The sequence below is a fragment of the Chelonoidis abingdonii genome, chromosome 3, assembly GCF_003597395.2.
Source record: "Chelonoidis abingdonii isolate Lonesome George chromosome 3, CheloAbing_2.0, whole genome shotgun sequence".
In the NCBI taxonomy this organism is placed as follows: Eukaryota; Metazoa; Chordata; order Testudines; family Testudinidae; genus Chelonoidis; species Chelonoidis abingdonii.
The window spans coordinates 44,737,800-44,762,546 of record NC_133771.1 but is presented as its reverse complement, the minus strand read 5'-3'; the positions used below and the strand labels follow the sequence as shown (position 1 = coordinate 44,762,546).

General features: G+C 37.6%; 1 protein-coding gene across 1 annotated transcript in view; it reads left to right on the top strand.

The window, feature by feature from the left end:
• The window catches only part of CSMD1 (CUB and Sushi multiple domains 1), a 2,093,217-nt gene that overhangs the window by 966,951 nt on the left and 1,101,519 nt on the right, over positions 1–24,747 (top strand). The window contains exon 5 of the mRNA XM_075063712.1: positions 12,011–12,218. Coding sequence (XP_074919813.1) covers positions 12,011–12,218 — 208 coding nt within the window. The remainder of the gene's footprint in view (positions 1–12,010; positions 12,219–24,747) is intronic.

Sequence of the window (24,747 nt, the reverse complement as noted above, 5' to 3'; positions counted from 1 at the left end):
AAGCCCTAAAAAGCTCTCTAAAGCAGTGCAAGGACTAAGTGAACTGCAGAGCCTTGTATGGGCCCTCTGTAATGGAGTGATCTTTTTTTTCCCACCCATCAGAGAAATTATTCAAAAGATGCATTGAATTGTATTAGTAGACACATTGGATTGGTACATTTTAAAATCCATGTTCTGCTAATTTTGCAATTACTTTCCTTAATATTTTCAGGTGCATTAGCAACTGTTGTCAAGTAATTATGTACTTGCTGAACAAAGTGGCATTTCTAATAGAGATACATGACTCAGGCTGGGGTAATTGCAAAAAAGGACTCAGTCTTGTATTTTGTTAACTATTCACTTTTCTGAACAGTTATGGCAGGCTTCAAACAACATCACGAAAAGTATAGTGCTCAAGTGATACTTTATAGAATAGAATTGCAGAGCAAATTCTATGATGTCATTCAAGGAATTCTGGTAGCACAGTGAAGGTCTAGCTAGTGTGTAGTTCTGAGGTAGCGTAAGCTACTCTGCCATAAAAAAACATATTTTAAGTTAATTCTGCTATGGCAGATTTTCTTGGCACTGGAATATAATAGTGCAATGAGAAAAATTGGTTTGAGATAGATTTCCTTTTTAATGAAAACCACTTTGGCAGCAGGCTAGAAAACAACTGAAAAGGAGAGTTAGTAGGCACGTGACAAAAAGTTGAAGAACTGCTAAAAATTGTCCATGTGCTTTCATAAGTTAAGTCAGAATAGTCATGGATATTTCTTCTACTACTGGGCAGTTCACATGCACAAAAAGATGGAGGGGAATGCTTGGATAGCTATCCACACAAAGCACTTTTCTCCTTCTGCACAGACATTAAATCCATTATAAAAAAAAAAACAAACCCACAGAAACACAAAAGCCTGGAACCTTGACACCAGTACACAGCACAAAAAAAGCCTTAAAATTGGCCTGAGTGGAGCAGTGGTAGCACATTACATATTTGAATGCAGAACATCAAAACTGTATAAAATGAGGTACCTATTTTTTAAAAATGTTTATATTGTGCTTGTTTCCATCCTGATTTGTGTCACCAGTGCCACATGTGTCGCACTTCCTATACTTCACATCTTCCTCCACTTCCTGACTCAGCGCACATCTCAACTCACTCCAACTCTTCTCTCCATTATTCTCTTCCTCCACCGTCTCCAACTCTGTGCATGAAAAATGTATACATATTATATCTCATTTCTCTTTCCTCTTCCAAACTACTGTCTTCCCCTTCTACAGGCCTACATTGGGTGATAAGGCCTCAAATAAGAGCCCACAAAATAACCAGTTGCCCCCTTTTCATGTCCCATATCTGCTCACTTTTTTGTTCTGGGCATGGGGGAAAGGAACAATTTACAATTGTACAGTTTGAGTTAAATAACTGATCTGCGAGAAAGGAACACTTTAGTATATGCTGTGAGAACCAGAAGGATTCATTCAAGCTCTAGTGTGAAATAGTAAAGTACAACTCCCTAACGTTTAAAAAATGAAATATTGTTTGCTTCAGTAACTATACTAGCTGCGGATTTATGATATATCACTACTTCTAAAAAGGACCTAGTATAATTTTTTTAAAGAATCTCTAGTTGATTATATTTGAATGAGTCTAGATTTTTCTGAAGCTGACACTAGGTATACAAATTGGGTTAGTGAGCTTATATTTTGTAGGCTTTCCCTCAGACTACAAAAATAATTAAGGTGGAGAAAAGTATATGTAGGGAATTATTGTCTAAGGAAACATAATTATGGGAGGGAGAATAAAGAGTACATAAAATAAGAGGTAAACTAAAGATATAGGCAGCTATGTGCCAGGAAAGGCAAAAGGGATCAAATAAGTAATTAATCGGGTTCCAGAATTAAGGGAGGTGATTGGAATATACAGCTGGGAAAAGTATTTAATCAAGAAGATGCTCAATGTATGGAGATGAGTGAGAAACTGAGGTGGAAGTGATTCAATAGTGAATAAAAAGATTTAGAAGTAGTTTGTTATCTTTCGTTAGTAGTAGGGAAAAGAAGTTGTCATGTAAAAGGTCTGATTGAAGTTCAGAGCTAAATACTTTTCTGGCCTCCCCACTGAGTGGAAGGGTCTGAATGGGAAGAAAAACATGAATAGAATTGTCTCCAGGTCAGAGATGGCAAGTTTTTGGAAACTAACTATGTCTATTTCTGCAGAACTTGCCAGATATTAAAATATTAGTATTACTTCTCATCTATGTGTATCAGGTCAGATGATTCACTTATCTAAATCGTGAATAGCCATTTGATCTCCTCATCCTCCTTCCTTCCCTATTCCCTCTTTAATAGGTGTGATCCTGGTCACATCAAAAATCTTTCATTTGTTCTATAAAGCATCCAGAACACTTTTGGGGACTATGTAAACAAAAATAATAAACAATTGACCAAAGGGGCCTCCTTCCTGATTCTAAAAGCTAAAATTTTGCTTATTTTTACCATCTTGGAAAATCATAACATATGCATCTTACCCATAAATACACACACAACATGCAAGCAATCTATACAAAGAAAATTTCCATTTACACGCTTATGAAAAATTTAAATAAAACCATTGTTTTCTACCTTCTTGGTCAGCTCTGATCAACTTTTCTTCCGTATTCATTTTCTTGCTTATTTTCTTGCTTATTCATTTTCTTCTGAAAGAACTGCTAAGTCCTCTCAATAACTCTCATTCCTTTTTTCTTAGCTAGTAAACCTTTAGTTAGTTTACTATAGAATTGGCTACCAGAGTTGTCTTTGGTGCAAGATTTAAGGTACTAGTTGATCTGAGGTAAGAGATTGGTCTCTTCGGGCCGGGAGCAACCTGAATGTGGGGTGATTTTTGTTGTAAGTGACCATTTATTACAAAGTCTGGTTTGTCTGGGTGGCAAATAAACTTAAGAGTCTAAGGGAACTGTCTATGTCTCTATGATAAGACTGGGATAGAGATCCATGAGTTCACATTTGTTACTGACTTGGTGAAATCTAATTATAGAAGTTACCTCCAGTTTAGGGTGTCTGCCATGTTTTCTGATAGTCTGCTGTGAGGTAGGCACTCACAGTGGTGAGCCACTCCAGCATTACACTCCCCTTTCAGCCTATGCAGGCTCTGCTGTCCCTCTTCAGGCAAGGACAAGGCATGCTCCAACCTCTGAGCACCCCCCTTTGGGTGTCCAGTTCCTAGTCCACTGGATGCTCACAGAATTTACAAATATGCTACTGCCAAAGGACTAGTACACACTAGCTTACCAATTTCACCTCAGAGTAACTGCTCACTGAGCACACTAGTACTTAGATATGTTGATAGTGAGAACAAATATGACTTTGTTAAATAAAGAGGAGAGACTAGAGAAGAACCAGGCAGAGTTAATGGAAACTTTGGGTTACATATAAAAAACAATTATACTATGCCTGCTTGACTTTAGACTTAACTAACAAGATACTTTCCTGCTCTACTAAAGTTTAGCTCACCCAAAGTCTTTTTCCCAGTGATTAACCACCAGAGTAGCTCTGATCTCTGTTCATTAGATAAGCACACTGGCAGCTTCTCCCCTAGGTGAAGGATACTGGGTACACCCCTGTACTCCTACATATTCAATCCATCTATTGTCTTTACTCATAAAGAAGAGACACACCTCACCATCCCTGTCCCCATCTGCTAGTTGTTGTCCCCCCACCCCCACCCCAGTAGACTTCTTTCCTGTAGATTTGGCTCCATATACAAATAGACTCACATTGTAAGATACATGCCACACAATGGCCAGCCATGGAGATAGGTGTCTCCTACCCCTTGCCTGAACAGAACCTCTTTATCACCTTCCGGTGACTTGTCTTAACTTACATACTTTAATGACATAGTTTTTAGTATAGATGAATAGCTCCTTAAATAAATATAATCCATCCATACCTCTCACAGTGATCAGTACAACTAGTGCATTACTGGCTATTCACAGAGATCTCACATGCCACCCTTTGACACCTTATTATGTAGATATCAGACCCAACGTATACCTGTAAATGCCGATGCATCCCTTATGCCTTCTGCCAGTTGGTATAAGGGATTCCCTATGTTACACTCACCCAGGGATGTTGCATTACATAAATAGATGTGAAAGAATCTATGAAAGATTTCCTTCCCCAGAGGAGAACATTGACGATTCTTGTATCTCTAAGGCATTGGAACAGACTATTTTGTTTATCTAAATGATCTGAGTCTTTACAGTGTTTGAGCTCAGAATAAAAGTGTCAGACTGGAAGGGAAAAGAAACTGGGCAAATCAAGTGCCATTCAATTGTTTGGGGGAAAGCAAAAAAATTATACTATACTAGTTTTTATGGCGTGCACAGGGCTGACTAGCTATGCATAGAAGAGGTAGGATCATCGCCATACTCCTGCACGGATATAGACACTTGCCCTGATATGTATCAATAGGAGAGATGGAAGAGCATGGAAAAACATGAAATGTGACAGGTACAAGCAAAGGTTGTGATAAAGTGCCTTGAAAACAAGGATAAGAAATATTGATTTTATGTACCATGCAATTGGGAGTCAGTGAAGTGACTTAGAAGGGATGATGTGATGGAGGCAATGGACAGAAAAGATGATTTTGGGTGAAGCATTATGAAAAGACTAAACATGAAGAAGGTTGAGGAGATGAAAAGGAGAGATGGCCGAGATAATAGGTAAGACAATTTTCTACAAATTGCAAAACTTCTCAAATAGATAGCCAAAAGATGTGTACAGTACATAACTGAGTAAAGAATTAGAGGGATAATAGGCTCCACTTCATTGATCATTAAACAAACATGAAAATCTGGAAAGGTCCTTAAGTTTTTCTTAAACACATTTTAAACACACAACGCAGAGTCAGCCTGTGGAATTGTTTGTCAGAGGATGTTGTGAATGCCAAGACTATAACAGAATTCTGGCATATTGGATAGTCATCCTAGCACCTGGGCCTATTCCCATGTTTTGGACAAAGTGTTTGTTGTTAAATGAAAAGTTGTAATGGATGAGGATGAAATGGATGATTTTGGCAATGTACTTGGGGGGTGGATTTCTGAGTGTTCATTGTCTTGTAGATATTTAAAGCAGGTAGTAATGCTATCATGGTGAGGAATATTGGTATATAGGAAGGAACATACATTGTGACAAGAATGGTGTTCTGAGGGAGGTTATTAATGTTGTGGAGTTTCTGGAGGAAGTGGGTTGTATCCTGCAGGAAACGGGCCTTTTGTGTGGTGAGTAGTTTGAAGGTGGTTTCTGTGCGTTCTGATATTTCTTTTGCAAGAATACAGTGGCCAGATATAATGGGTCTCCATGGTTTCCCTTGTTTGTGTATCTTAGGAAACATGTAAAATGTCCTTTGTCCTATGACTACAGAGGTGTTAAATGCCCACTTCATTTTAAGTGGTTTTCTAGAACATGTGCGAACCCCGAGACAGGCCAGTCCTTGCTTACAGACAGCCTCCAAACCTGAAGAAATACTCATCAGCAACCACACATCACACAACAAAAACACTAACCCAGGAACCTATCCTTGCAACAAAGCCTGTTGCCAACTCTGTCCACATATCTATTCAGGGAATACCATCATAGGGCCTAATCACATCAGCCATACCATCAGGGGCTTGTTTACCTACACATCTACCAATGTGGCAGCCATCATGTGCCAGCAATGCCCCTCTGCCATGTACATCGGCCAAACCGGACAGTCTCTACGTAAAAGGATAAAGGGACACAGATCAGAAGTCAAGAATTATAACATTCAAAAACCAGTTGAAGAACACTTCAGTCTCCCTGGCCACTTGATTACAGACCTAAAAGTCACAATATTACAGCACAAAAACTTCAAAAACAGACTCCAATGAGAGACTGCTGAATTGGAATTAATTTGCAAATTGCACACCATCAAATTAGGCTTGAATAAAGACTGGGAGTGGATGGGCCATTACACAAAGTAAAACTATTTCCCCATGCTTATCCCCCCCCACACACACACATAGTTCTTTACATCTCCATATCAATTGCTGGAAATGGGCCATTTTCATTACCACTACAAACAATTCTTTTTCTCTCCTTCTGATAATAGCTCATCTTAACTGATCACTCTCCTTATAGTGTGTATAGTAACACCCATTGTTTCATGTTCTGTGTATGTGTATATATATAATCTTCCTACTGCATTTTCCACTACATGCATCCAATGAAGTGGGCTGTAGCCCACGAAAGCTTATGTTCAAATAAATTTGTTAGTCTCTAAGGTGCCACAAGTACTCCTGTTCGTTTTGCGGATACAGACTAACATGGCTGCTACTCTGAAACCTGTTTCACCTTGGACACTCTTGTTACCTTCCCCGACCTGAGGAAGAGCTCTGTGAATCTCAAAAGTTTGTACTTCCACCAACAGAAGTTGGTCTAGTAAAAGCTATTACCTCACCTACCTTGTTTTTCTCATATCTTGGGAACAATATAGGTACAACACTGCAAACAATTGACACATGTCAGTTTCAGCACAGCTATTCCATGGCAACCATGAAACTGACAAGACTGTGAGTTTTATATCAGCACCTCCCAAGGTCTGTACCTCTGGGAAAGTCACACTATTTGTACTGCCTCAGAGTCAGGGAAGCCCAGGCCTGGGGCAATCCACAACCAGGGTTTTCAAGGCTGCTAGGTTTCCATTTCCATGATAGAGAAAAGAAAACCTGACTATAATGGAACAGTGTAACTGAGTATTTCAAAAGTGCTCTCATATATCACAATAAGGGAATTTGACTACAGTGAAATAAACTAAGGCTCCAGCATGTTCTGCATTAGCAGGCCACTCTACCCAAAAACACTCAGGTAATGTAGAATCCTGTCTCCCATAGCAAAAGAGTCATTAACTTGCAATGGGAATTAGGATTCTAAATTGCTTATTACTTTTGAAATTTTTACCAAAAATGGAAAAATAGAGAAAAATTGTTCCCCTTGAATTTTTCAGTTACGTAGCAATCCTATGTGTTGCTTTAAAAAATATCAACTGAAAACTAAATTATGAGACATATGAGTGATTTTTAGCAAGTGTCTTTCAAAATGCCCTTCTTACTATAATCCTGGAGTATGGCTTGGATATGAAAAGGGGAAACGTGCTGAGCGACAGATTATTTTTACATTAAAATGTTACCTTTAATATTAAATGAAACAGCCATCAGGAGACTTGAGACCATAGAGATGAGAGTTCTTTGGAAGATGGCAGGTGTAAAGTGGAATAATTTTCAGACAAATGAAGAGAGTTATAAGGAGAGTAGGACATGAAATCATGGTATGGGATTGGCTGCAATTGAAAAGATTGAAATGATGGGAATACTATAGAAGACAAACAGATGATGGAATACTGAAAAAAAAAAAGAAAACATAACTCAGATCAGTTTGACCTAGAGATCGACCATCGACTAGATGGTGGGACAGCATATGTAGGAACATGACCATGGTGGGCTTAATGGAAGAATAAGTCATGGACAGAAATGAATGGTGAAGCTGTTCCACTCCTGGTGTCTGTAGAGATGTTTTAGCATAAGAAGAATATTATTAGTAAATACTTATTCTACGTTTTTGACTCTCAACAAAAAGCAAATAGTGTTTCTTAACAAATTTGACATTTTTAGAATATTTTTTTGTTCTTTAAATAGTAGGAAGAAAGCGACCCCTGGCTCAGTTTCCATTTAAAAGATAAAAGTAAAAATATGTTCTGGCATTTGTTTGTCTGGATTTGAAAGTGGGACTAAATAGTCCAATGGTTAAAGAACTAGATGCCAGCTGGATATGGAGTTAATCAATGAGTTTTTTGGTAAATATGAAACCCTCCACATCATCTTAACATCCATACCCAATCATGCTTCCGGACTTTATGAATCTGGCTGTTCAACAATTTTTCAGTTGGCCCAGAAACATTCTCATTACTAAATTTTATCACTGAGATATTTACAATGGCAGTTTTAAATGTTCAGATTCATGACATTAATTATTGTGTCTGGGTTTTTTTATATTCATAATTTATAGAAGTCCCAATTCAAATATCAACAGAAATGATTACTTATGATAATTGTATTGATATGTTTTTTGGAGTTAGGAATTCTATTACTGAGATACAATTATATGCTTCTCAGGAATGACTTAGGAAAAAATGCCACTTACTAAAGAGCTGTTTCAGTGATACTTTTAATAAGGCATGCTAAATAATGCATGCCCATGGTTCATTTAGAACTGTTTAAAGCTGCAATTTTCTTTAATTGATAAGCCTTACATAATGTGACTGGAAATGACAATATATCACTTGAAGGTGCTTTATGAAATGTCAGTCACGTTTTTTAATTGAATCTATTCTGTTGCTAGTGATGTAGGGAGTAAGGAAAAGACTTGGAGTGACATAGCAGGAAAAAAAACAGGTTGTGTTTTTATAGCTGACTATGAATTCTGTAATATTTAAAACACAGCTGTGTTTTTATCAGCTATTTTACAGCAGTAACATAGTAAAATGAATCCTAAATAATCTGTCAAATCAGGACCATGCAGTGTGAAGTAAAATTGAATGGAACAGCCTTGGTAATCTGAATCCAGGTTTTAAATTTAGTTTAAAAGGATTAGACTGAATTGGTTTAACTGCTGTTTATTTTATGTGCTGTGCGATAAGCAAATAAGAACAAACTCTCACTTGAATGATTGCAGTTTGTTTATTTATTATTTCGTTTAAAGATACATGACAGCATAAAGCACTGGGGGGGGGGAAGCCAACCCCCCCAACTTAATTGCTATAAATTGCTGATTGTTAGATCCAACAAAATTACTATATGTTACCTAACCAACAAAGATAAAAAAAATCCTCTGCTGAGCCTACTCTCTGTTCTTAAATTTCCCTCATATGCCTGCTTAGCAGGTGATATATTCCTTTTGTAGAGCACTTCATTTTGTATACTGTACTGCTATGGAAGTGCCACGTTTGCTCTATAGCTAAAACAGAGTTGAGGTTAACATTTAAAGCAGGGATTATACTTCCTTGTTGGGTAAGGAAAAGCTAGTCAAAAATGCTTAATTGTATTTAGTGAGTTCTTTTTTCCCCCAAAATTTTCCTTGAACATTTTCATTTTCATCAAAAAACTATTTCTGGTTGAAAATGTGTCAGATTTTTCACTGCCTCTAATATAAAGTGTGTGTGTGTGTATGTATATGCATGTGTATATGTTCTAGGAACCCATCTGAGTTGGCACCTCTTTGAAATTATTTTTGGAAATCTAACCTCTAGCATAGAAGTACTTGAAGTCTGAGGCTTTGCGAATGCTAAAATAACATTGTTGTAGTTACACAATTGCACACGCTTAATGTAGCCATGCTGTGTATGTTCAAAGTGGGGTATAGATGACAGCTCAATCCTGGAATGTACTAAATTAAATTAAGAACATAAGAACGGCCGTACCGGGTCAGACCAAAGGTCCATCTAGCCCAGTATCTGTCTACTGACAGTGGCCAATGCCAGGTGCCCCAGAGGGAGTGAAGCTAAGGAAATTGATCAATGATCTCTCTCCTGCCATCCATCTCCAATCCCTGGTGAACAGGGCTAGGGACACCATTCTTTACCCTTCTGGCTAATAGCCGTTTATAGACTTAGCCACCATGCATTATCCAGTTCCCTTTAAACATTGTTTTATAGTCCCACCTTCACAACCTCTTCAGGTAAGGAGTTCCACAAGTTGACTGTGCGCTGTGTGAAGAAGAGCTTCCTTTTATTTGTTTTTAAACCTGCTACCTATTAATTTCATTTGTGACCCCTAGTTCTTGTATTATGGAATAAGTAAATGACTTTTCCTTATCCACTTTGTCCACTCATTCATATTTTAATATACCTCTATCATATCCCCCCTAGTCTCCTCTTTTCCAAGCTGAAGAGGCCTAGCCTCTTATCTTTCCTTGTGTGGGACCCTCTCCAAACCCCTATCATTTTAGTTGCCCTTTTCTGAACCTTTCTAGTTGCGAATATTTTTTTGGCTGAGGAGGACCACGTCTGTACACAGTATTCAAGATGTGGGTGTACCATGGATTTATATAAGGGCAATAATATATTCTCAGTCTTATTCTCTATCCCCTTTTTAATGATTCCTAACATCGTGTTTGCTTTTGATGTTCTTATGTTCTTAGGCCCTGGGGGGAAGAGGAACAAACATTATGGTGGATCCAGGCTACATATAGCTGTAATACACCCTTGTTAACTAGAGAAAGGATACTCAAATTTTGGCCAACCCATAGCAAGAAACCCAAAGAAACAAATGACAAGAATAAAAAAGACTGGCAGAATCTGGCATCCCTCAGATATTTTTTTTAAATGATTCAGTCCAACCCTGACATTGGTGCTGACCCCAGTGGAAATCAATATCTCTATATTAGTTTGTGTGCTGAAGTACTGGCACAAAATTTGTCAAGTTAGTTGTTTTCTCTACTGGATTAGAAGATAATATGAAGTGAAGTGTTTGAAATTTACAGGGACCTCATCCATTTGAAATATAGTGAATTAAAATAGGTCCAGGTAATACTGTTTTACCTGACCCTGACTTCCCTGTCTCATTTCTTGTGAATTTTGTCACTTTAAAATGTAGTTTATTGTCAATACTGCTTTAAATTGACAGACTAACTCTACTTGGGAAATAGTGAAACTGAGTATACACAAAGTGCTCTAAAATGCACAAGTAAACAAATTAGAAAAAAAATAGTGATTTCTCACTGATCAAATCTTTTCAGTTAGCTGTTGTTTCTTTTTTGCTTAAAAGCAGGCAGAACTATTTCAGGAAGGATTTAGAGGTTGATAATATCCCTTTCAGTTATGAAAATGTCATACGAGTTACACATGCTGTATAGAAAGACTTATAGGTTTGGATACTTACAAGTTTGTACTCTACATTATTTAAAAAAATTGCACATTTAAAGTTCCAAATTATAGTATTGGAAGGGGAGTTATAAATATGGTCTGATTGCTCAGAAAAAAAGGAAAGTTTTATTAGCGTGAATGAGTTTTGGTTTCTACAAAAGAAGATTTAGAAGGAAGAATGCAAACTACTTTCTGGAGCTTGTGTATGTATACTAAATTTATTGGGGAGGGGGGACTCTAATCTGTACAGGAATTTCCAGTCCATATGATAGCCTTTGCTACACACCATTTTATAAAGTTCTTCATTTTTAAATTCAAAAGCTACTTGATAAATAGAAAAGAGGTGGTAAACTCTACCGCCTGCTTGAATCCGTTCAATTATTTCTTCGCCTTTTCCTCATCACATTCATATTCCTTGTTTTAATCTTCAAGCATCTACCCCGCTTTGCTTGTATGTATCTCTCAGGCCATTTCTTTTCTTTCAGTCCGTCTCTGGCTAGTCCTAGCTTTTCCCTTTCTTCCACTTCTGTCTGTTTATCTCATAACAGCATCCCTTTGCTCATGCTTCAAGTGAGTTCATTCTCTTTCTTCAAATCTTTCATGAAAGTTCACTTCCATTGCCTAGTCTTTCACCTCTGATCTCCTATAACTCTTCTCCCACTCTTGTATCTAGCCCTTTAATTATTTCTGCAATATGTATCCTAATTATATTGTAGGTCCTTTTGGGGCAGGGACCTTCTCAACCTATTTGTTTTTAAAACTTCATATACACCTAAGAGGCTATGTAAAGAAAGATAATAAAATGAGTAAAAATACCCAGTGCTGGGTGCTATACTGACTCTATGTTCATACTGGCTTCAACTATGCCAGGGCTATCTCTAACCAGAAAAGAATCAAAGGGGACAGATCGGACTGGAGAATCTGGCTCACAACTGTTACTTTACAAACATATATACATATTTTTTTTTACATTTTCTTAAATGTGGTGCATTTTTCCAGTAGTGTATACTAGTGATCAATTTTCCATGGTAATTAAAATTATTGCTGTTTTGTTTGCTAAGATAACCTCACTTCATTAGAAATTTTTGTATTCATCAGCTGAAGGTGCTTGTGGCGGAACTCTACGTGGGACAAGCGGAACTATTTCAAGCCCTCATTTCCCTTCGGAATATGAAAATAATGCTGACTGTACATGGACAATTCTGGCTGAACCAGGAGATACTATTGCTCTGGTCTTTACAGATTTCCAGTTAGAGGAAGGATATGATTTCTTAGAGATTAGTGGAACTGAAGCACCATCAATCTGGTAAGTCCAGAGATGGGACAATCATCCCATTTTCTATGTCCTTGTTTGATGGTGAGTATGTCTTTAGGGCAATTGATGATTGTGTTTCATTTGTACATGTCGTTGAGCATTTTGTTGAAAATCTCTCTTCAGGCCTTAAGGTCACCCAGAAATGAATGCATTATGATTTGGACTTTATCTGTCTACCCATCCTTCAATCTCACCTTCCTCACTCCAAAAAAGGAATTGAATTGGTAGAATACATATTCTTTGGGTTTCATACACAGGATTGTTTGTTTGAACTTTGACAATCAGAATATTTCCAACTATTACACCAAAACTAGTTTTTCACACTTTGATACTCAAACAACAAAAATACAGTGGAAGAAATCCTAGAAACCATTTAAGTCAACGGGAGTTTTGCGATTGACTTAAAAGGCACCAGAGTCTCACCCATTGATTTTAAGTGATATTGGAGTGATTCTGATTCACTTGCACCATAGTAAATCAGACATACTTCCATTGAGGTGAACTGTGGTGAGAGATTAGAATCAGGTCCTTATTTTGTTCAGTAGACAAACAAACAAATTTGGTTAATTGCCTATGTCAATGGGGCAACTATGTATTATATCACATCTTTGTGTCTTTTGCTCTTTACACAACAAACATAACATGAAGGAACTGCTTTTAGTGGGGTCCAAATAATAGCGTTTAGTAACTAAATGCAGTTTTGACTGCTCCCTTTCCTCTGTTCTACTCAGAGTCTGCCTGGCTCCTCAGAACTGCTCTACTCTGTGTTATAATAACTAATGAGCACCATTATTAATACTGCCAAAAGAGTATTTTTTTCCTAGCAAGTGAAAGGCAGTTCTTATTTTGTTTATATAGCAATTTGGAATTTATGGCAATTAATTCATTGCAGAACATTGCACGGCTGTTGCATTACCATTTTTTTGAAGTCTAGATGTCCAGGGTCAAACTTTGTCTATCAGGAAAGAATCTGTGATGGCTAATATGTGTGTGTTTCTTGTTCTCGAGTATAACCAAGAGAAAACATAAGTAAAAGTTTTTTGACTAAAAGTATTGCAGACTGCAGAAACTATACTATGCAAATACAATCTGTAGCATGTTTAAAGGGGTTACTGTCTCTCTCTCATGCTTGCACTTCTAAACAGCAAACTTTCTTTAGTTCTTTACTAATCGAAATACAGCTTTTAAGGACCAGGAGTTCAAAACCAGAAGATGAAGGTTTACCTGTGGTTCTGTGGATGCACATGAAAACTAGTTAATTTTATGTGCAACTGGCTAATAGGATATATACTGAGCTATTTGCACTTTCATTCTCCCAAACTTTAGGGCTGTTGTAGTGAGTGCACACACAAATATCACATTTTCCCATGTGCAGATGGTCTGGCATCTTTTGAAAATTTAGCCATAAAAGTGCCCCCCACAATAAAATGCTGTTTTTCATAGATGAACCCATGAGATCTCCTTGTGAGCACGAGGCTGAACAGAGAGTAGTAGAAATCTAGCTTGCACCAAGTTTATATTGGTAAGAGAAATCTCTCAACTGAACTGGTTTTCCTGATTTGCTTGATTCAGACCTATTTATTGCACAAAAATATCTGATGAGTAAACAACAGAGTTCTAGTATGCCATCATAGAGCCTTCAGTTTCCTTCTGCAGGGTGAATGCTAATTCATAACACTGACTTCTTGTTTAAAAAAGAAAGAAAGAAATTACACTCCCTTCCTGCAGAATAGATGCCAGAAATGTGACTCACACTTGCACTCTCTCTAAACCACCCGTACAAACACAAAACAGAATTAACTTGACGAATATTCTCTCTGCTCACCACTATATGAAAAAAGTTGCTTTGTGAGAAATTGAATCAAGAACTTAATAGGATTCTCCATCATTCTCAGCTAATTTGGAATGAAGTTACATACCCAGTCATGTTTAAGCAAGGACTGCTTCCATAGCTACAATAGAAATATGCTAAATGTAGTGTATGATGTAATCTGCTAAAATGAACAGTACGTTAAATGCGATGTTGTTCAGTATTTAAACCTAATGGACTATACATGTATCAGTCAAAAATGTAATTTTTCCCCCCGTTGCTCCCGATTTGTTTAAATCTGGCTCTATTACAGAATTACTATTTTTATTGCATTTTGTGTGGCCCAGTAATGATTGTTCTTTCAATTAAATGAATTTTTATTAGTGGGACTGGGCAAAAATTTTCCTAGGGCAGTGTTCAGGGAGACAGAGGATATGTCATTACTATAGGTAAAATGGAAGAGGGGAAGGGGAAAAAAAATCAGACTAATGGTCCTGTAGTTTGTCACTGTTATTTATATAGCAGAACAGCTGTGCATGATACCTTGCAAACACTAAGGCTATGTCTGCACTTGTAGTGAGTGGTATGATTCCCAACTTGCGTAGACATACGTGTGTTAGTTCTTGTCAGACTCATGTGCCAACAATAGTAGTGTAGCTGAGGTAGCCCGGGTTGCAGCTAGTGGCAGCACACCAAGCACATACCCACAGGGTTCAGGCAGGTTTCTACACTGCATTATTTTTGATAATACATTTCCCTGAAAATGTTGTAAATAATAGAAAAGTTCATTTGACTAAAATAGCAGATCATTCTTGAAAATGGTATAATTCTTGGGTTGTAGAGGTAATGCAACATATGTAGCACGTGTAGGAGACATTTTAATCTCTCATTAAATTGATTAGACTTTGGACCACACAGAAGTGTAACTTACTGAGTAGTTCCGTTTACTGTAATATAAAACTGTTGTTTTAAAATGCTTCAGTATAGTATGATGGATAAATTACAGCAGTTTATTGGTTGTTGCCATAACTGATATACTTAATGGGTTTTTTTCCCCCTAATTTTGTGTTTTCTTAGTTCACATATATCTGCATTTTAAATTCTCAGGTTTCTTTGTTTTTGTTTTTATTTTCTATTTATGTTTCTTGTCAAGAAATAGTTCTTTATACAAGAGAAAATGTTGTTTAACATATTTCAGTCCAGCATAACTTTATATGCAAACTGTGTAAACAGCATTTTATCTCATTTTTTTCTGGATAAAGAATTCTACAAGAAAGCTAAAAAAGATCTGAAGTAGTCCTTAAACATTATTTATAAAGATAGGTGTTGAGTGTGTTAGTGGAAAGAGGATACATTTTCTTTGGAGAGTCATCAATAAATTAGAACTAATATACAAACTTCATTTTTCCTTGAGTCTCTCAAAATGTATGTATTCCACTATTTTTCGTACTTCTTGATATTATTTAGAGCTTTGTCCTAAGAAGCAAATGCCAAACTTCTTTCTCTTTTTTCCTAAAGTTAAAGCAATTTCATGGAGGACTGACTTAGAGAATAGAATAATTTTGTCCAATCTAATGCTTCTTCATCAAGTAATACAATATTTCATTGCTTAGTTCTTTTGTTGTGGTACACGCAGTACTAGTATGAAAAGAACCTTAAATGCTAGTGACTAGGAACCTTAACATTTTCATACTTTGAACTGACCCATTCTAAAAACATTCTGAATTCAAACAATTTAATGTATTTTTAAAAGCTCAAGTATCTCTAAAGTTTTCTTAACTTGGAAAATAATGGAGGAATTTATCTAGCAGTTTGCAGATGGATTGGCCATTTCAGTGGGTTGAAAACAACAATTTGCCATGTTTCCTTTTTCAAAAAAAAATGTATTTCAAAATAGCTTATAGAATCTACAGTACGGCTTTTAGCATCCAAAAGGTCCAGGTGAGATTGTCACACTTTTCATTTGATGTCCATTCATGTAAAATCACTCTCTAAAAATATCATTTAGATGTTGCTTCCGAGTGAATGCCATTTATAACAAGAGAGTAAGAAGTAATTGCAAGTCAGGGCCATGCTTAACTTTAAGCCATGCCCATGCTTAACTTTAAGCAAATGGGTAGTCCTATTTAAGTCAATAGGACTATCCACAGGCTTAAAGTGTAGCATGGGCAGAATCTGAGCCATAGACAGTTAACTTGTTCTTATACCTAATGAAAGGAAAACATTTTTAGAATTAATACATGAAAATAATAATTGAAGATTTTGTATCAAATTTGAATAATTTACTTTATTTGCTTTTGCATATTGAGTGGTTGAAATTTAAAAAAAATAAATTTGATCTGGAGCAGGGGTTCCGCTTCCCACAGCTCCCATTGGCTGGGAACTGCAAGTGGCTGCGCCTGCAGACGCTCAGGTAAACAAAGTGTCTCGTGGCCCACCAGGGGCTTACCCTGAATAAGCCGCGAACCAAGTTTCGGAACCCCTGATCTGGAGGGATGTTCTCTAGATTATTCTTTTTATTTTCAGATCAGGCATAGGCAGTAATTCACAAGGCTGGAGGTTGGATTAAAACCATGTATGCTAATGTAAATCTTTGAATCCATCCTAATTTTTGCAAGACTGAAATTTTTAAATTGACACAAGGTTTTCCCTGATAGAGTATTAAAGTATTCATATTAGACTACAACAAAGGTGATTATCATAATAGGTCTAACCCTGCAATTATGTATCTTGAACTGGAAATCTTTAAACTGGACCTATTCATTCTAAACTTGAAATTGTGTATGTGGCTTTTTTGCATTACAAGAAGAACATTATTTGATTGTGCAGGGTTTTTGAATCCTTCTCTGATTTACTTGCTACACAAGTAAAGGAGAGTGAAAGGCACTTTTTGGATTTAAATCCTTTTCTTCTTGTTGCAGCTTAGAAAAACCTAGAATATTATTTCAGTTTCTTAAGGAAGTTGCAATGGTTACCAGTTAAAAGGCTATAAAAACTATATGCAAATTTCTCAGGGTAACATGGAAGAACAACAACAAACTACAGTTACTTTTGACATTTGATCTTATGTAATCACCAGGGGACATGAAAATCTTGGTTTTAAGTAAAAATATCTAAAGCTTTGGGTGATGCTGCTTAGAGGCATTTGAATGGTGCTTTCAGCCTCTCTGTTCATAATTTTTATTAAAGGTTGTGTCACAATCCTGTTCTGTATTACTTAGATAAACTTTTTGTAGAGTTTCTTAACAACCTTCAAGTAGATCATATTCAAATATGTACACATTTGTTGTACTATTTTATGGAAACCCATTTTAACCTTACCGCACTTGCTCTGAACATTCTGTATAAAAGTCATGTGCCAAATTTTCAGTTGGTGAAAATCAGGGTAGTTTTACTGGAGCCTATGGGAGCTATACCAATTTATTTCTGCAGATGATCCAGACCAATGTTAGGTAGGTACTTAATTGATGTAAATTGCACCATCTGCTGGCATACAAGATATATGCAGCATTGGTTAGAAGTTCTTAAATTCAATAAAGTTCTTGTTGTTATGCAGCGAGAAAAGTTTCCTGACTGTACCTCTGAACATTGCAGAACTCTCTTTTATTTTCTTTTTCCTCAACCACTAGGAGAAGAGACAGACATGTTCCTTTTCGGCTAAAAGGAAAATCACCCTTCCGCTACTTTCCATGTGTAAAGTGCCTAGGATATTTCAGCTACTGCATAAATATTAACCCAGGCATGTAGATTCTTATGTCTGAGATTCAGCATTAACACCACTTAGCCCTTGTACCTTTCTGTTTTTACATTTACAAAGATATTTAATACTCTTTGTAATCTGAATGCACATAGAAAATTATAAATGTGCAAAGTGAAACTTAAAATATGTTACAAAGGTAGAAATACTTGAAAAATGAGTGTGTGTGTGTGAGAGAGAGAAGCACTATAAATGTAAAGAGAAGGTGAACAGAGTAAAAATGGATGTTGGTTTACAAAATCTTTATCTTGAAATAGTTTATGAATCATTTACATGAAAAGGATTAGAGATTGCAGTGAGTTATGTTGACTAAATATAGGATTGTTGCATAAATAGACAATCAAAGTCCATCTTCCTTTCCTTCTTGCTAACTATTTTTCTCCCTCCCCATATATATTGAATCCTGCTATAGCAAATGTGATCCTTAAGGACCCTATTCTGCTACAGTGTGAATAAGGATGGTAGAATTAGCCCCTAGCCAAACAACAAAGCTTCCTACTTGGTCTTCATGTTTTCAAGCCTCCTATGCAGCTAGAATACAGACACACACTTCCTTACCGTGTTTCCTCAGCCTGGGTTTTTCTGTATCTCAGTCTCCCTCCCACCTTTGTCAGTTCCAGTCTATTGTGTCTGCCAGTCTCTGGAATCTGTCCAAGTCTTTTTTTATTATTATTTTAGCTTACAGTTGTTGATTAAACTTAAAATATTGCTAAGGATGTTAAGCTAGGTTAAATTCTCTGAATATATTGCCTCTGGAGATCCATATTCTTTCATCTGTTATGCCACATAGCTCTCAACAGGCCAAAAGGAAAGAATTTAGGGGCCCTGTGCATTATGGAAATCCCTCCCTCACCCCCACCTTGAAAGCTCCTCTGCATATACCCAACCCTATACACAGATCGTAAAATACCTCTTTCACTCCACACCCAGACAGAGACCCCCAAATGCCCCTGCCACTCACATATACCCCCAAAACCCTTCCCCAGGCACCAGTTATCCTGACAGCCAAACACGCTTGCAAGTAGCCCTGACCTACATACCACTCACTGCAGTACCAATCATGACGGAGGGGTAGCAGGGCCAAATTTAAGTGAGAGCCATTGTCATCTGGTTCTGGGGCTGCTGCATTATTGAGGGTTTTTTTCTTTTTTTTCTAGTGGTCGGCGGCCACCCAGATATGGGTGCCTTGTGAAAGTGCACTGAGTACACATTGGTTAATCCAGGCTTGGATCTCAAAACTGTTACAGACAGTTAGCCACAGGACTGATTATGGGCTCAAAGATTAGGGAAAGGTGCTAGTAATACATATTATTGGACTGTTTGGTAAAAACCCTCTGGGAAAAACAGAAGATGTCCAGTGTCTTCAGTGCACAACCAGTTGCAAATGGACACTAAATCTTCTTCAGTTGTTTTATTACTTTATTCAAAGAGTGCTTCATTCTGTCAGAAGGTAGCCTTATTTCTGACAGTAGCAAGTTCTGATACACTTGATATGTTTAAGAGTTTTCAGGTAATTCAGGCAGAGTAAGGTATCCATGAAACTGTATTACATAAATATGACAAAGTACCGCACTCCGGGTAAAAATAAAACATGTGAGAGAGAGGTTTTTGAGCAGAGTGTACAAAAAGAAGGGAAAACCATAGAAGAGTTTGTGACTGATCGAAGACTGAAGGACGGGTGGGGTGGAGTGGAAATTGGCAAACAACTGAAACCCTGATAGGCGACCAGGCTGACTGGGATCTAGGACAAAAACATTCAGAGAGTTTACTGGAAGACACAGAATTAATCCCTGACAAAGAAATTAGAATTTTTCTAGCTGGAAGTCACCCAGTCCAGAATAAAGTTTATGGAAGGTAGACAATGCTCTGATTCAGAATCCAAGAAAAGAGACCTGTGGCAGAAAGGAATACAAGGCTCAGATTGGGAGTTAGCAAAAGTAGCACATGGAGCAGATGACATTATGGCAAGCAACACAAGACAATGCCTGGAATATGGGAAAAGATTCTAAAAATGATTACATCACTTTGCGAGAGTTTACAAGCACCAGCGACGTGTGCACAGCCTGGACAAAAAGGACAGCACCCCAGCACAGATGAATGCTTCACTGGAGCAATGGACAATGTTACAGCCCAAGATTATTAGACTAACAGTGTGTAAGCAAATGCAACATTTATTTCTTCCAAGTTGAACACTGGTGCACAAGCTAATGTGTTGCCAGAACCAGTATTTCTAACACTAACAGAAAAGCCATAGGTACTGGAGGGTAAACAGGTAAAACTAAGGGCTTACAGGGGAAAACTTATCTCCATACGCTAAAGGTGTATGTGAACTAAAGGTCTGAATAAATAACATACTGCAAAAGATACAGTTTGTAGTAGTACATGACAAAGATACAATATGTAATAGTCTTAGGGAAAAGGGAACCTATTATTGGGTTAGAAGTTTGTCAAGCCCTTGTTCACATCAAGATGGTGCACTCTTTGGAGGAGCATGGAACCAAAACAATTGAGGAAGTCTTCCAGAGGATAAGTCGTCCTCAACAGAGTACAGAATAAGCTGAAAGAGCCCAACTAGCCGAAAATTCATGGCTGTAGGAAAGCTCCCCTCACCATAAGGCAGAGGCTAAAGAGGAGCTGGATACATTCATTCTTCTGGGAATCATAGACCAAGTAGAAGAACCAGCAGAGTGGTATTTGTTGGTTATTGTAGAGGAAAAAAAGGAGCCTTTCACTTATGTATAGACCAGAAGAATTAAATAAATATGTGAAAAGGGAACATTTTACAATACATACAAGGGGAAAAGTTTTTGGAGAGATTGCTGATGCCAATTTTTTTTTTTTTTTTTTTTTTTGATGCTTGATGTGTGTCCTAGTAGCTGTGGTGTTGAAAAATTTAAGAGATGGGCCAGAGATATCTTTATACTGGCATCAAATGAACAGCAGCACTGAGGAAGCTGTTAAGGCTTGGGGGATATGCCAAAAATACAGGCCAACTGAAGTGAAAGGGTCCATGGTGGTGGCACAGGATAAAATGTCCCTCTGGAACAAAGTAGGCATAGATTTGTTTATATTGGCTGCAAAAAACTATGTACTTGTCCTAGTTTATTATTCTTACTTCCCTCAGACAGCCTTGCTAAAAGAGACTACAGCTAAACAGATGATTGTGCATATCAAATATATATATATATATTTCCTAGACATAGTAATCCTGTCACAGTAACGCCTGACACTGGGCCATAGTTTAGCAGGCATCAGTTTAAGGAGTTTGTAGTGAAGTACAGGTTTAGATATGTAATTGCTAGTCCCCATTATTATCCCCAATCCAATGGGTTGTTGAAAAATAATGTCAAATAATAAAGTGCCTACTGAAAAAGGATGCGGAGTCAGACTCTGAACCATATTTAGCACAGTTAAATTACAGAAATAGAAGTGAAGCATGGGTTATCAGCTGCAGCCATTCTGAAAACAAGACTGCCTGAACTGTTAAAAACTGATGTCAGAGGCACTGGAGACTTACAGATGGGTAAAGAGAGATATAAGGCAGAAAAAAAAAAAGTATGATTTGGAGTTATGGAAGCTGTGACTGTTTCAGAAAAATGACACTGTTCATCTCTATGGTGGGAAACAATGGGCTCAAAAATCAATGGTGCCACAAGATGGGTTCCCACAGTCTTATGATGTCACCCACGTAGATACATGCTACAGAGGAACAGATGACGCCTTCTCACAATCCCAGAAGCGATGGAGACAAGGGGCACTGAGTCTGTCATTTTTCCTGAGAGGGTCTCAAACAGGCAACCGCTCAGCAGGTGGAGACAATTGATTCCCCAGACATGAAGCAGCTGGAACAAGTGGGTTTGCCGCCTCCTAAAATACTGGTGTCCCAGAGGATTAATTTCAGTCCAAACAACAGCACCTCAAAGACTAATTGAACATTGTTAGTAAGTTTAGTTATTAGGTTGATTATAAGTATTTGTAATTCAGTGTTATATTAATGTTGATTTTTTGTAAAGGTATGTTCTTTGGGGAGTGGGGATGAGATTGTGCTTTTAAGAGCTGAACTTCCCAGACAGAGTGTCTGGGCGGGATGCTGTGAAGGTCTAGTTGTTAAGCACATCCGTTTGGAACTGCTCACTGAATAAAGCACCTTAAGCACTGAGTGATCACTAAACACCACAGCCACTAGGATGGCGCCTGGCCTCTCTACTTAGCTATTTGTTTCCTACTGCCTGCCATAAGCCCTTTAGTTTGCACAGATTGAGTCAGAGTAACGGATGTAGAGTTAAGTAGTTGACTCATTAATAATTAGATAATAGAGACTTGCAGTTGAATACAATACATTTCCTGGAGATACTTAGTATTTAAAAGCTTTTAGATTCCAGACCAATGAGATTATATATCTAGATTTAAGAGCTACAAATAGTTATATTTTGATCCATAATATTTGAAAATTAGTTCCTGCTATACTTTCCAAGATATTAATTCAATGTTTGGGATTCACTCTTTAAGAGAAGGTAAAGTCCCAATCACATGAGAATATTCCTGATACTATCAGCTCAATTTATAGAAGTTAGTGATGTCATCAAATCTTCAGGTGCAAAAACTCACACGTCATTTTAAACTCAAGCCTTGGCAGCTCAAGAAATATAGTTTTGATTTTGAAACAGTTTATTTTTAGGCTTCACTTATTAAAGATGGCCCACAACAAAAACTGTGACTCCAGTCTCCTTACAGTTTTCAACAGGGGATCACAATTTGAATTTAACCAATTAGTTTTCCTGTTCCAATTTGGATGCAGTTGAAAAACTGTGAGAATAGCCAAAAACAAGAAAATGAAAAGTTAATCCTCTCAACAGCACATACCCTGTGTTCTTCCTCCCACAGACGCCCTTTTTATGATTACTACCATATACCACAGACGCCAAATTTTAACTCTGCCAGTTGAGCTATGCTTCTGCACACATACCTTCCCCAGATAACTCCTTCTTAACGCCATTAGTTGTGGACGTTTGGTGTAGCAATGTGTTGTGTAGGGACAGGGGTATGGTAGGGTGGTTTGGTAAAGGGGGGTCATAGAAGGCTAGTATCTTTGGGCAGAGGGAAAATAGAGTTAAGATCAGGTTAATAAGCATGTTTAGTCTGCATCTATATCAGTTGCTGCTTTGAGATATTAAATTCTGCAACACCCCTGAAATTCACATTACCAAATTTGAAATCATTGTCTCACTAGTGCTGTTCCAATGGGTCTTGCGGAGTCCTGTCACGGAAATGTTGTGTTGGTTAAATTCATGTGAGAAGAGGGTAGGAACAGCAATGGTTTTCAGGGTGGGTGTGTTCCAAACAGCAAATCTACATTGTGTACGTAGATCCAAAATCCAGGAGTCCATCATTCAATGATGGGCGCCTGTTCCTGGTTCTAGTTCATGTAGTTCATATCAGCAAATGCTTGTGCCACATCTATACCAATAGCAGGTGATTCGGGTGTGCTGACTATCCAGGACTGTGCAAACCTCGGAGGACTAAGGTTAGTAGGAGAGCTGGATTGGGGAAATCATGCTCCATGAAATACATACTTTTTGTGGAGCCCTTGTTGTGGTATGTCCGCTGCCACCTCCCAGGTGGAGTGGGCTCTCTAAAAACAGATGATCTGAAGTGTGCACTCTACATTCCCACAGCAGGAGCAATAATGAAGGATAACTGAATGAATATTTTAAATAGGCAGAATATTTTAGCATTAAAGTACTTTGGAAATGACTTTCCCTTTCAGTATTTCATCCCCAAATAATATATTTACCGGTAGCTTTGTGTGCAAAAATGTAAGGAGAGATTACAAAGATTCTGGCACTAAAATAAGTATGATTGCAGATGGACTTAATGGGAGTAATGGTGGCAATAAGCTAGTGCAATATATTGCCCCTCAAAGCTCAAAAAAAGAAGTTCGTGCCTAGACTAGCATCTATTCACATCACATGTGTTCTGACTATGGGGTGAGGTCTACAGAAGCAGTAAATTGATGCTTAATTCACAGAACATTAATGCTTCTTTTGCACCTGCTAATTTACCACCGACCGTGCCAAAAAAGCATAAAGGCTTAATTCATATCCATCATACTACATCACAAACTGAAAAGAATAGAGGAGTGAGTGGACATGCTTAGGGAGCACCATGACCTATAGTATAATTTCCCACTGCATTTCAAAGAGCATAAAAGAAACTGGATTTTTTAAAACAAAGCATGCAAACAAAAGTTTTAGTATGTAATTGCTAGATTCCCACGCTTTTTTCCTAGGAAAATCAGAAATAATTACCCAAACCAACACTAAAGACAGCTCTTCAGAGTAGGAACCATCTTTTTATGTATTTGTACAGTGCCCAGCACAATGGGGTGCTGATCCATGATTGAGGCTCCTAGGTTCTACAACAATACAAATAGTAATAATTATCATCATCATCATCATCATTACTTCATGTGGACAATCTTGCCATTATCTATGTGTTACATTGCCTTGTTACCATAGTAGCATAGAGCCTACCAAGTAATAAAAAGCAGTAACAAAAAGCAAAAACAAAAAAAATAAATTAACTTGCTCACTCTCCCTTCCCTATCTATGGGGAGGGGAACTTGAATAAGTGGCTGAAGTGTATGTGTGTGGTTGATAACTTATATGTGCATGAAGAGCTGCTGTGGGAACACTCTCTCTAAGGCAAGTGAAAAGTTTCCACTACATGCATCCGACGAAGTGGGTATTCACCCACCAAAGCTCATGCTCCAAAATGTCTGTTAGTCTATAAGGTGCCACAGGATTCTTTGTTGCTTTTACAGATCCAGACTAACATGGCTACCCCTCTGATACTTGAAAAAATCTTAAGACCACCATTGTAGGTGTAATGTATAAATGTGAAAAAAAAAACCTAGAAGATTGTTTAGATAGAGCTTTAGCCAAGTTCTGGGT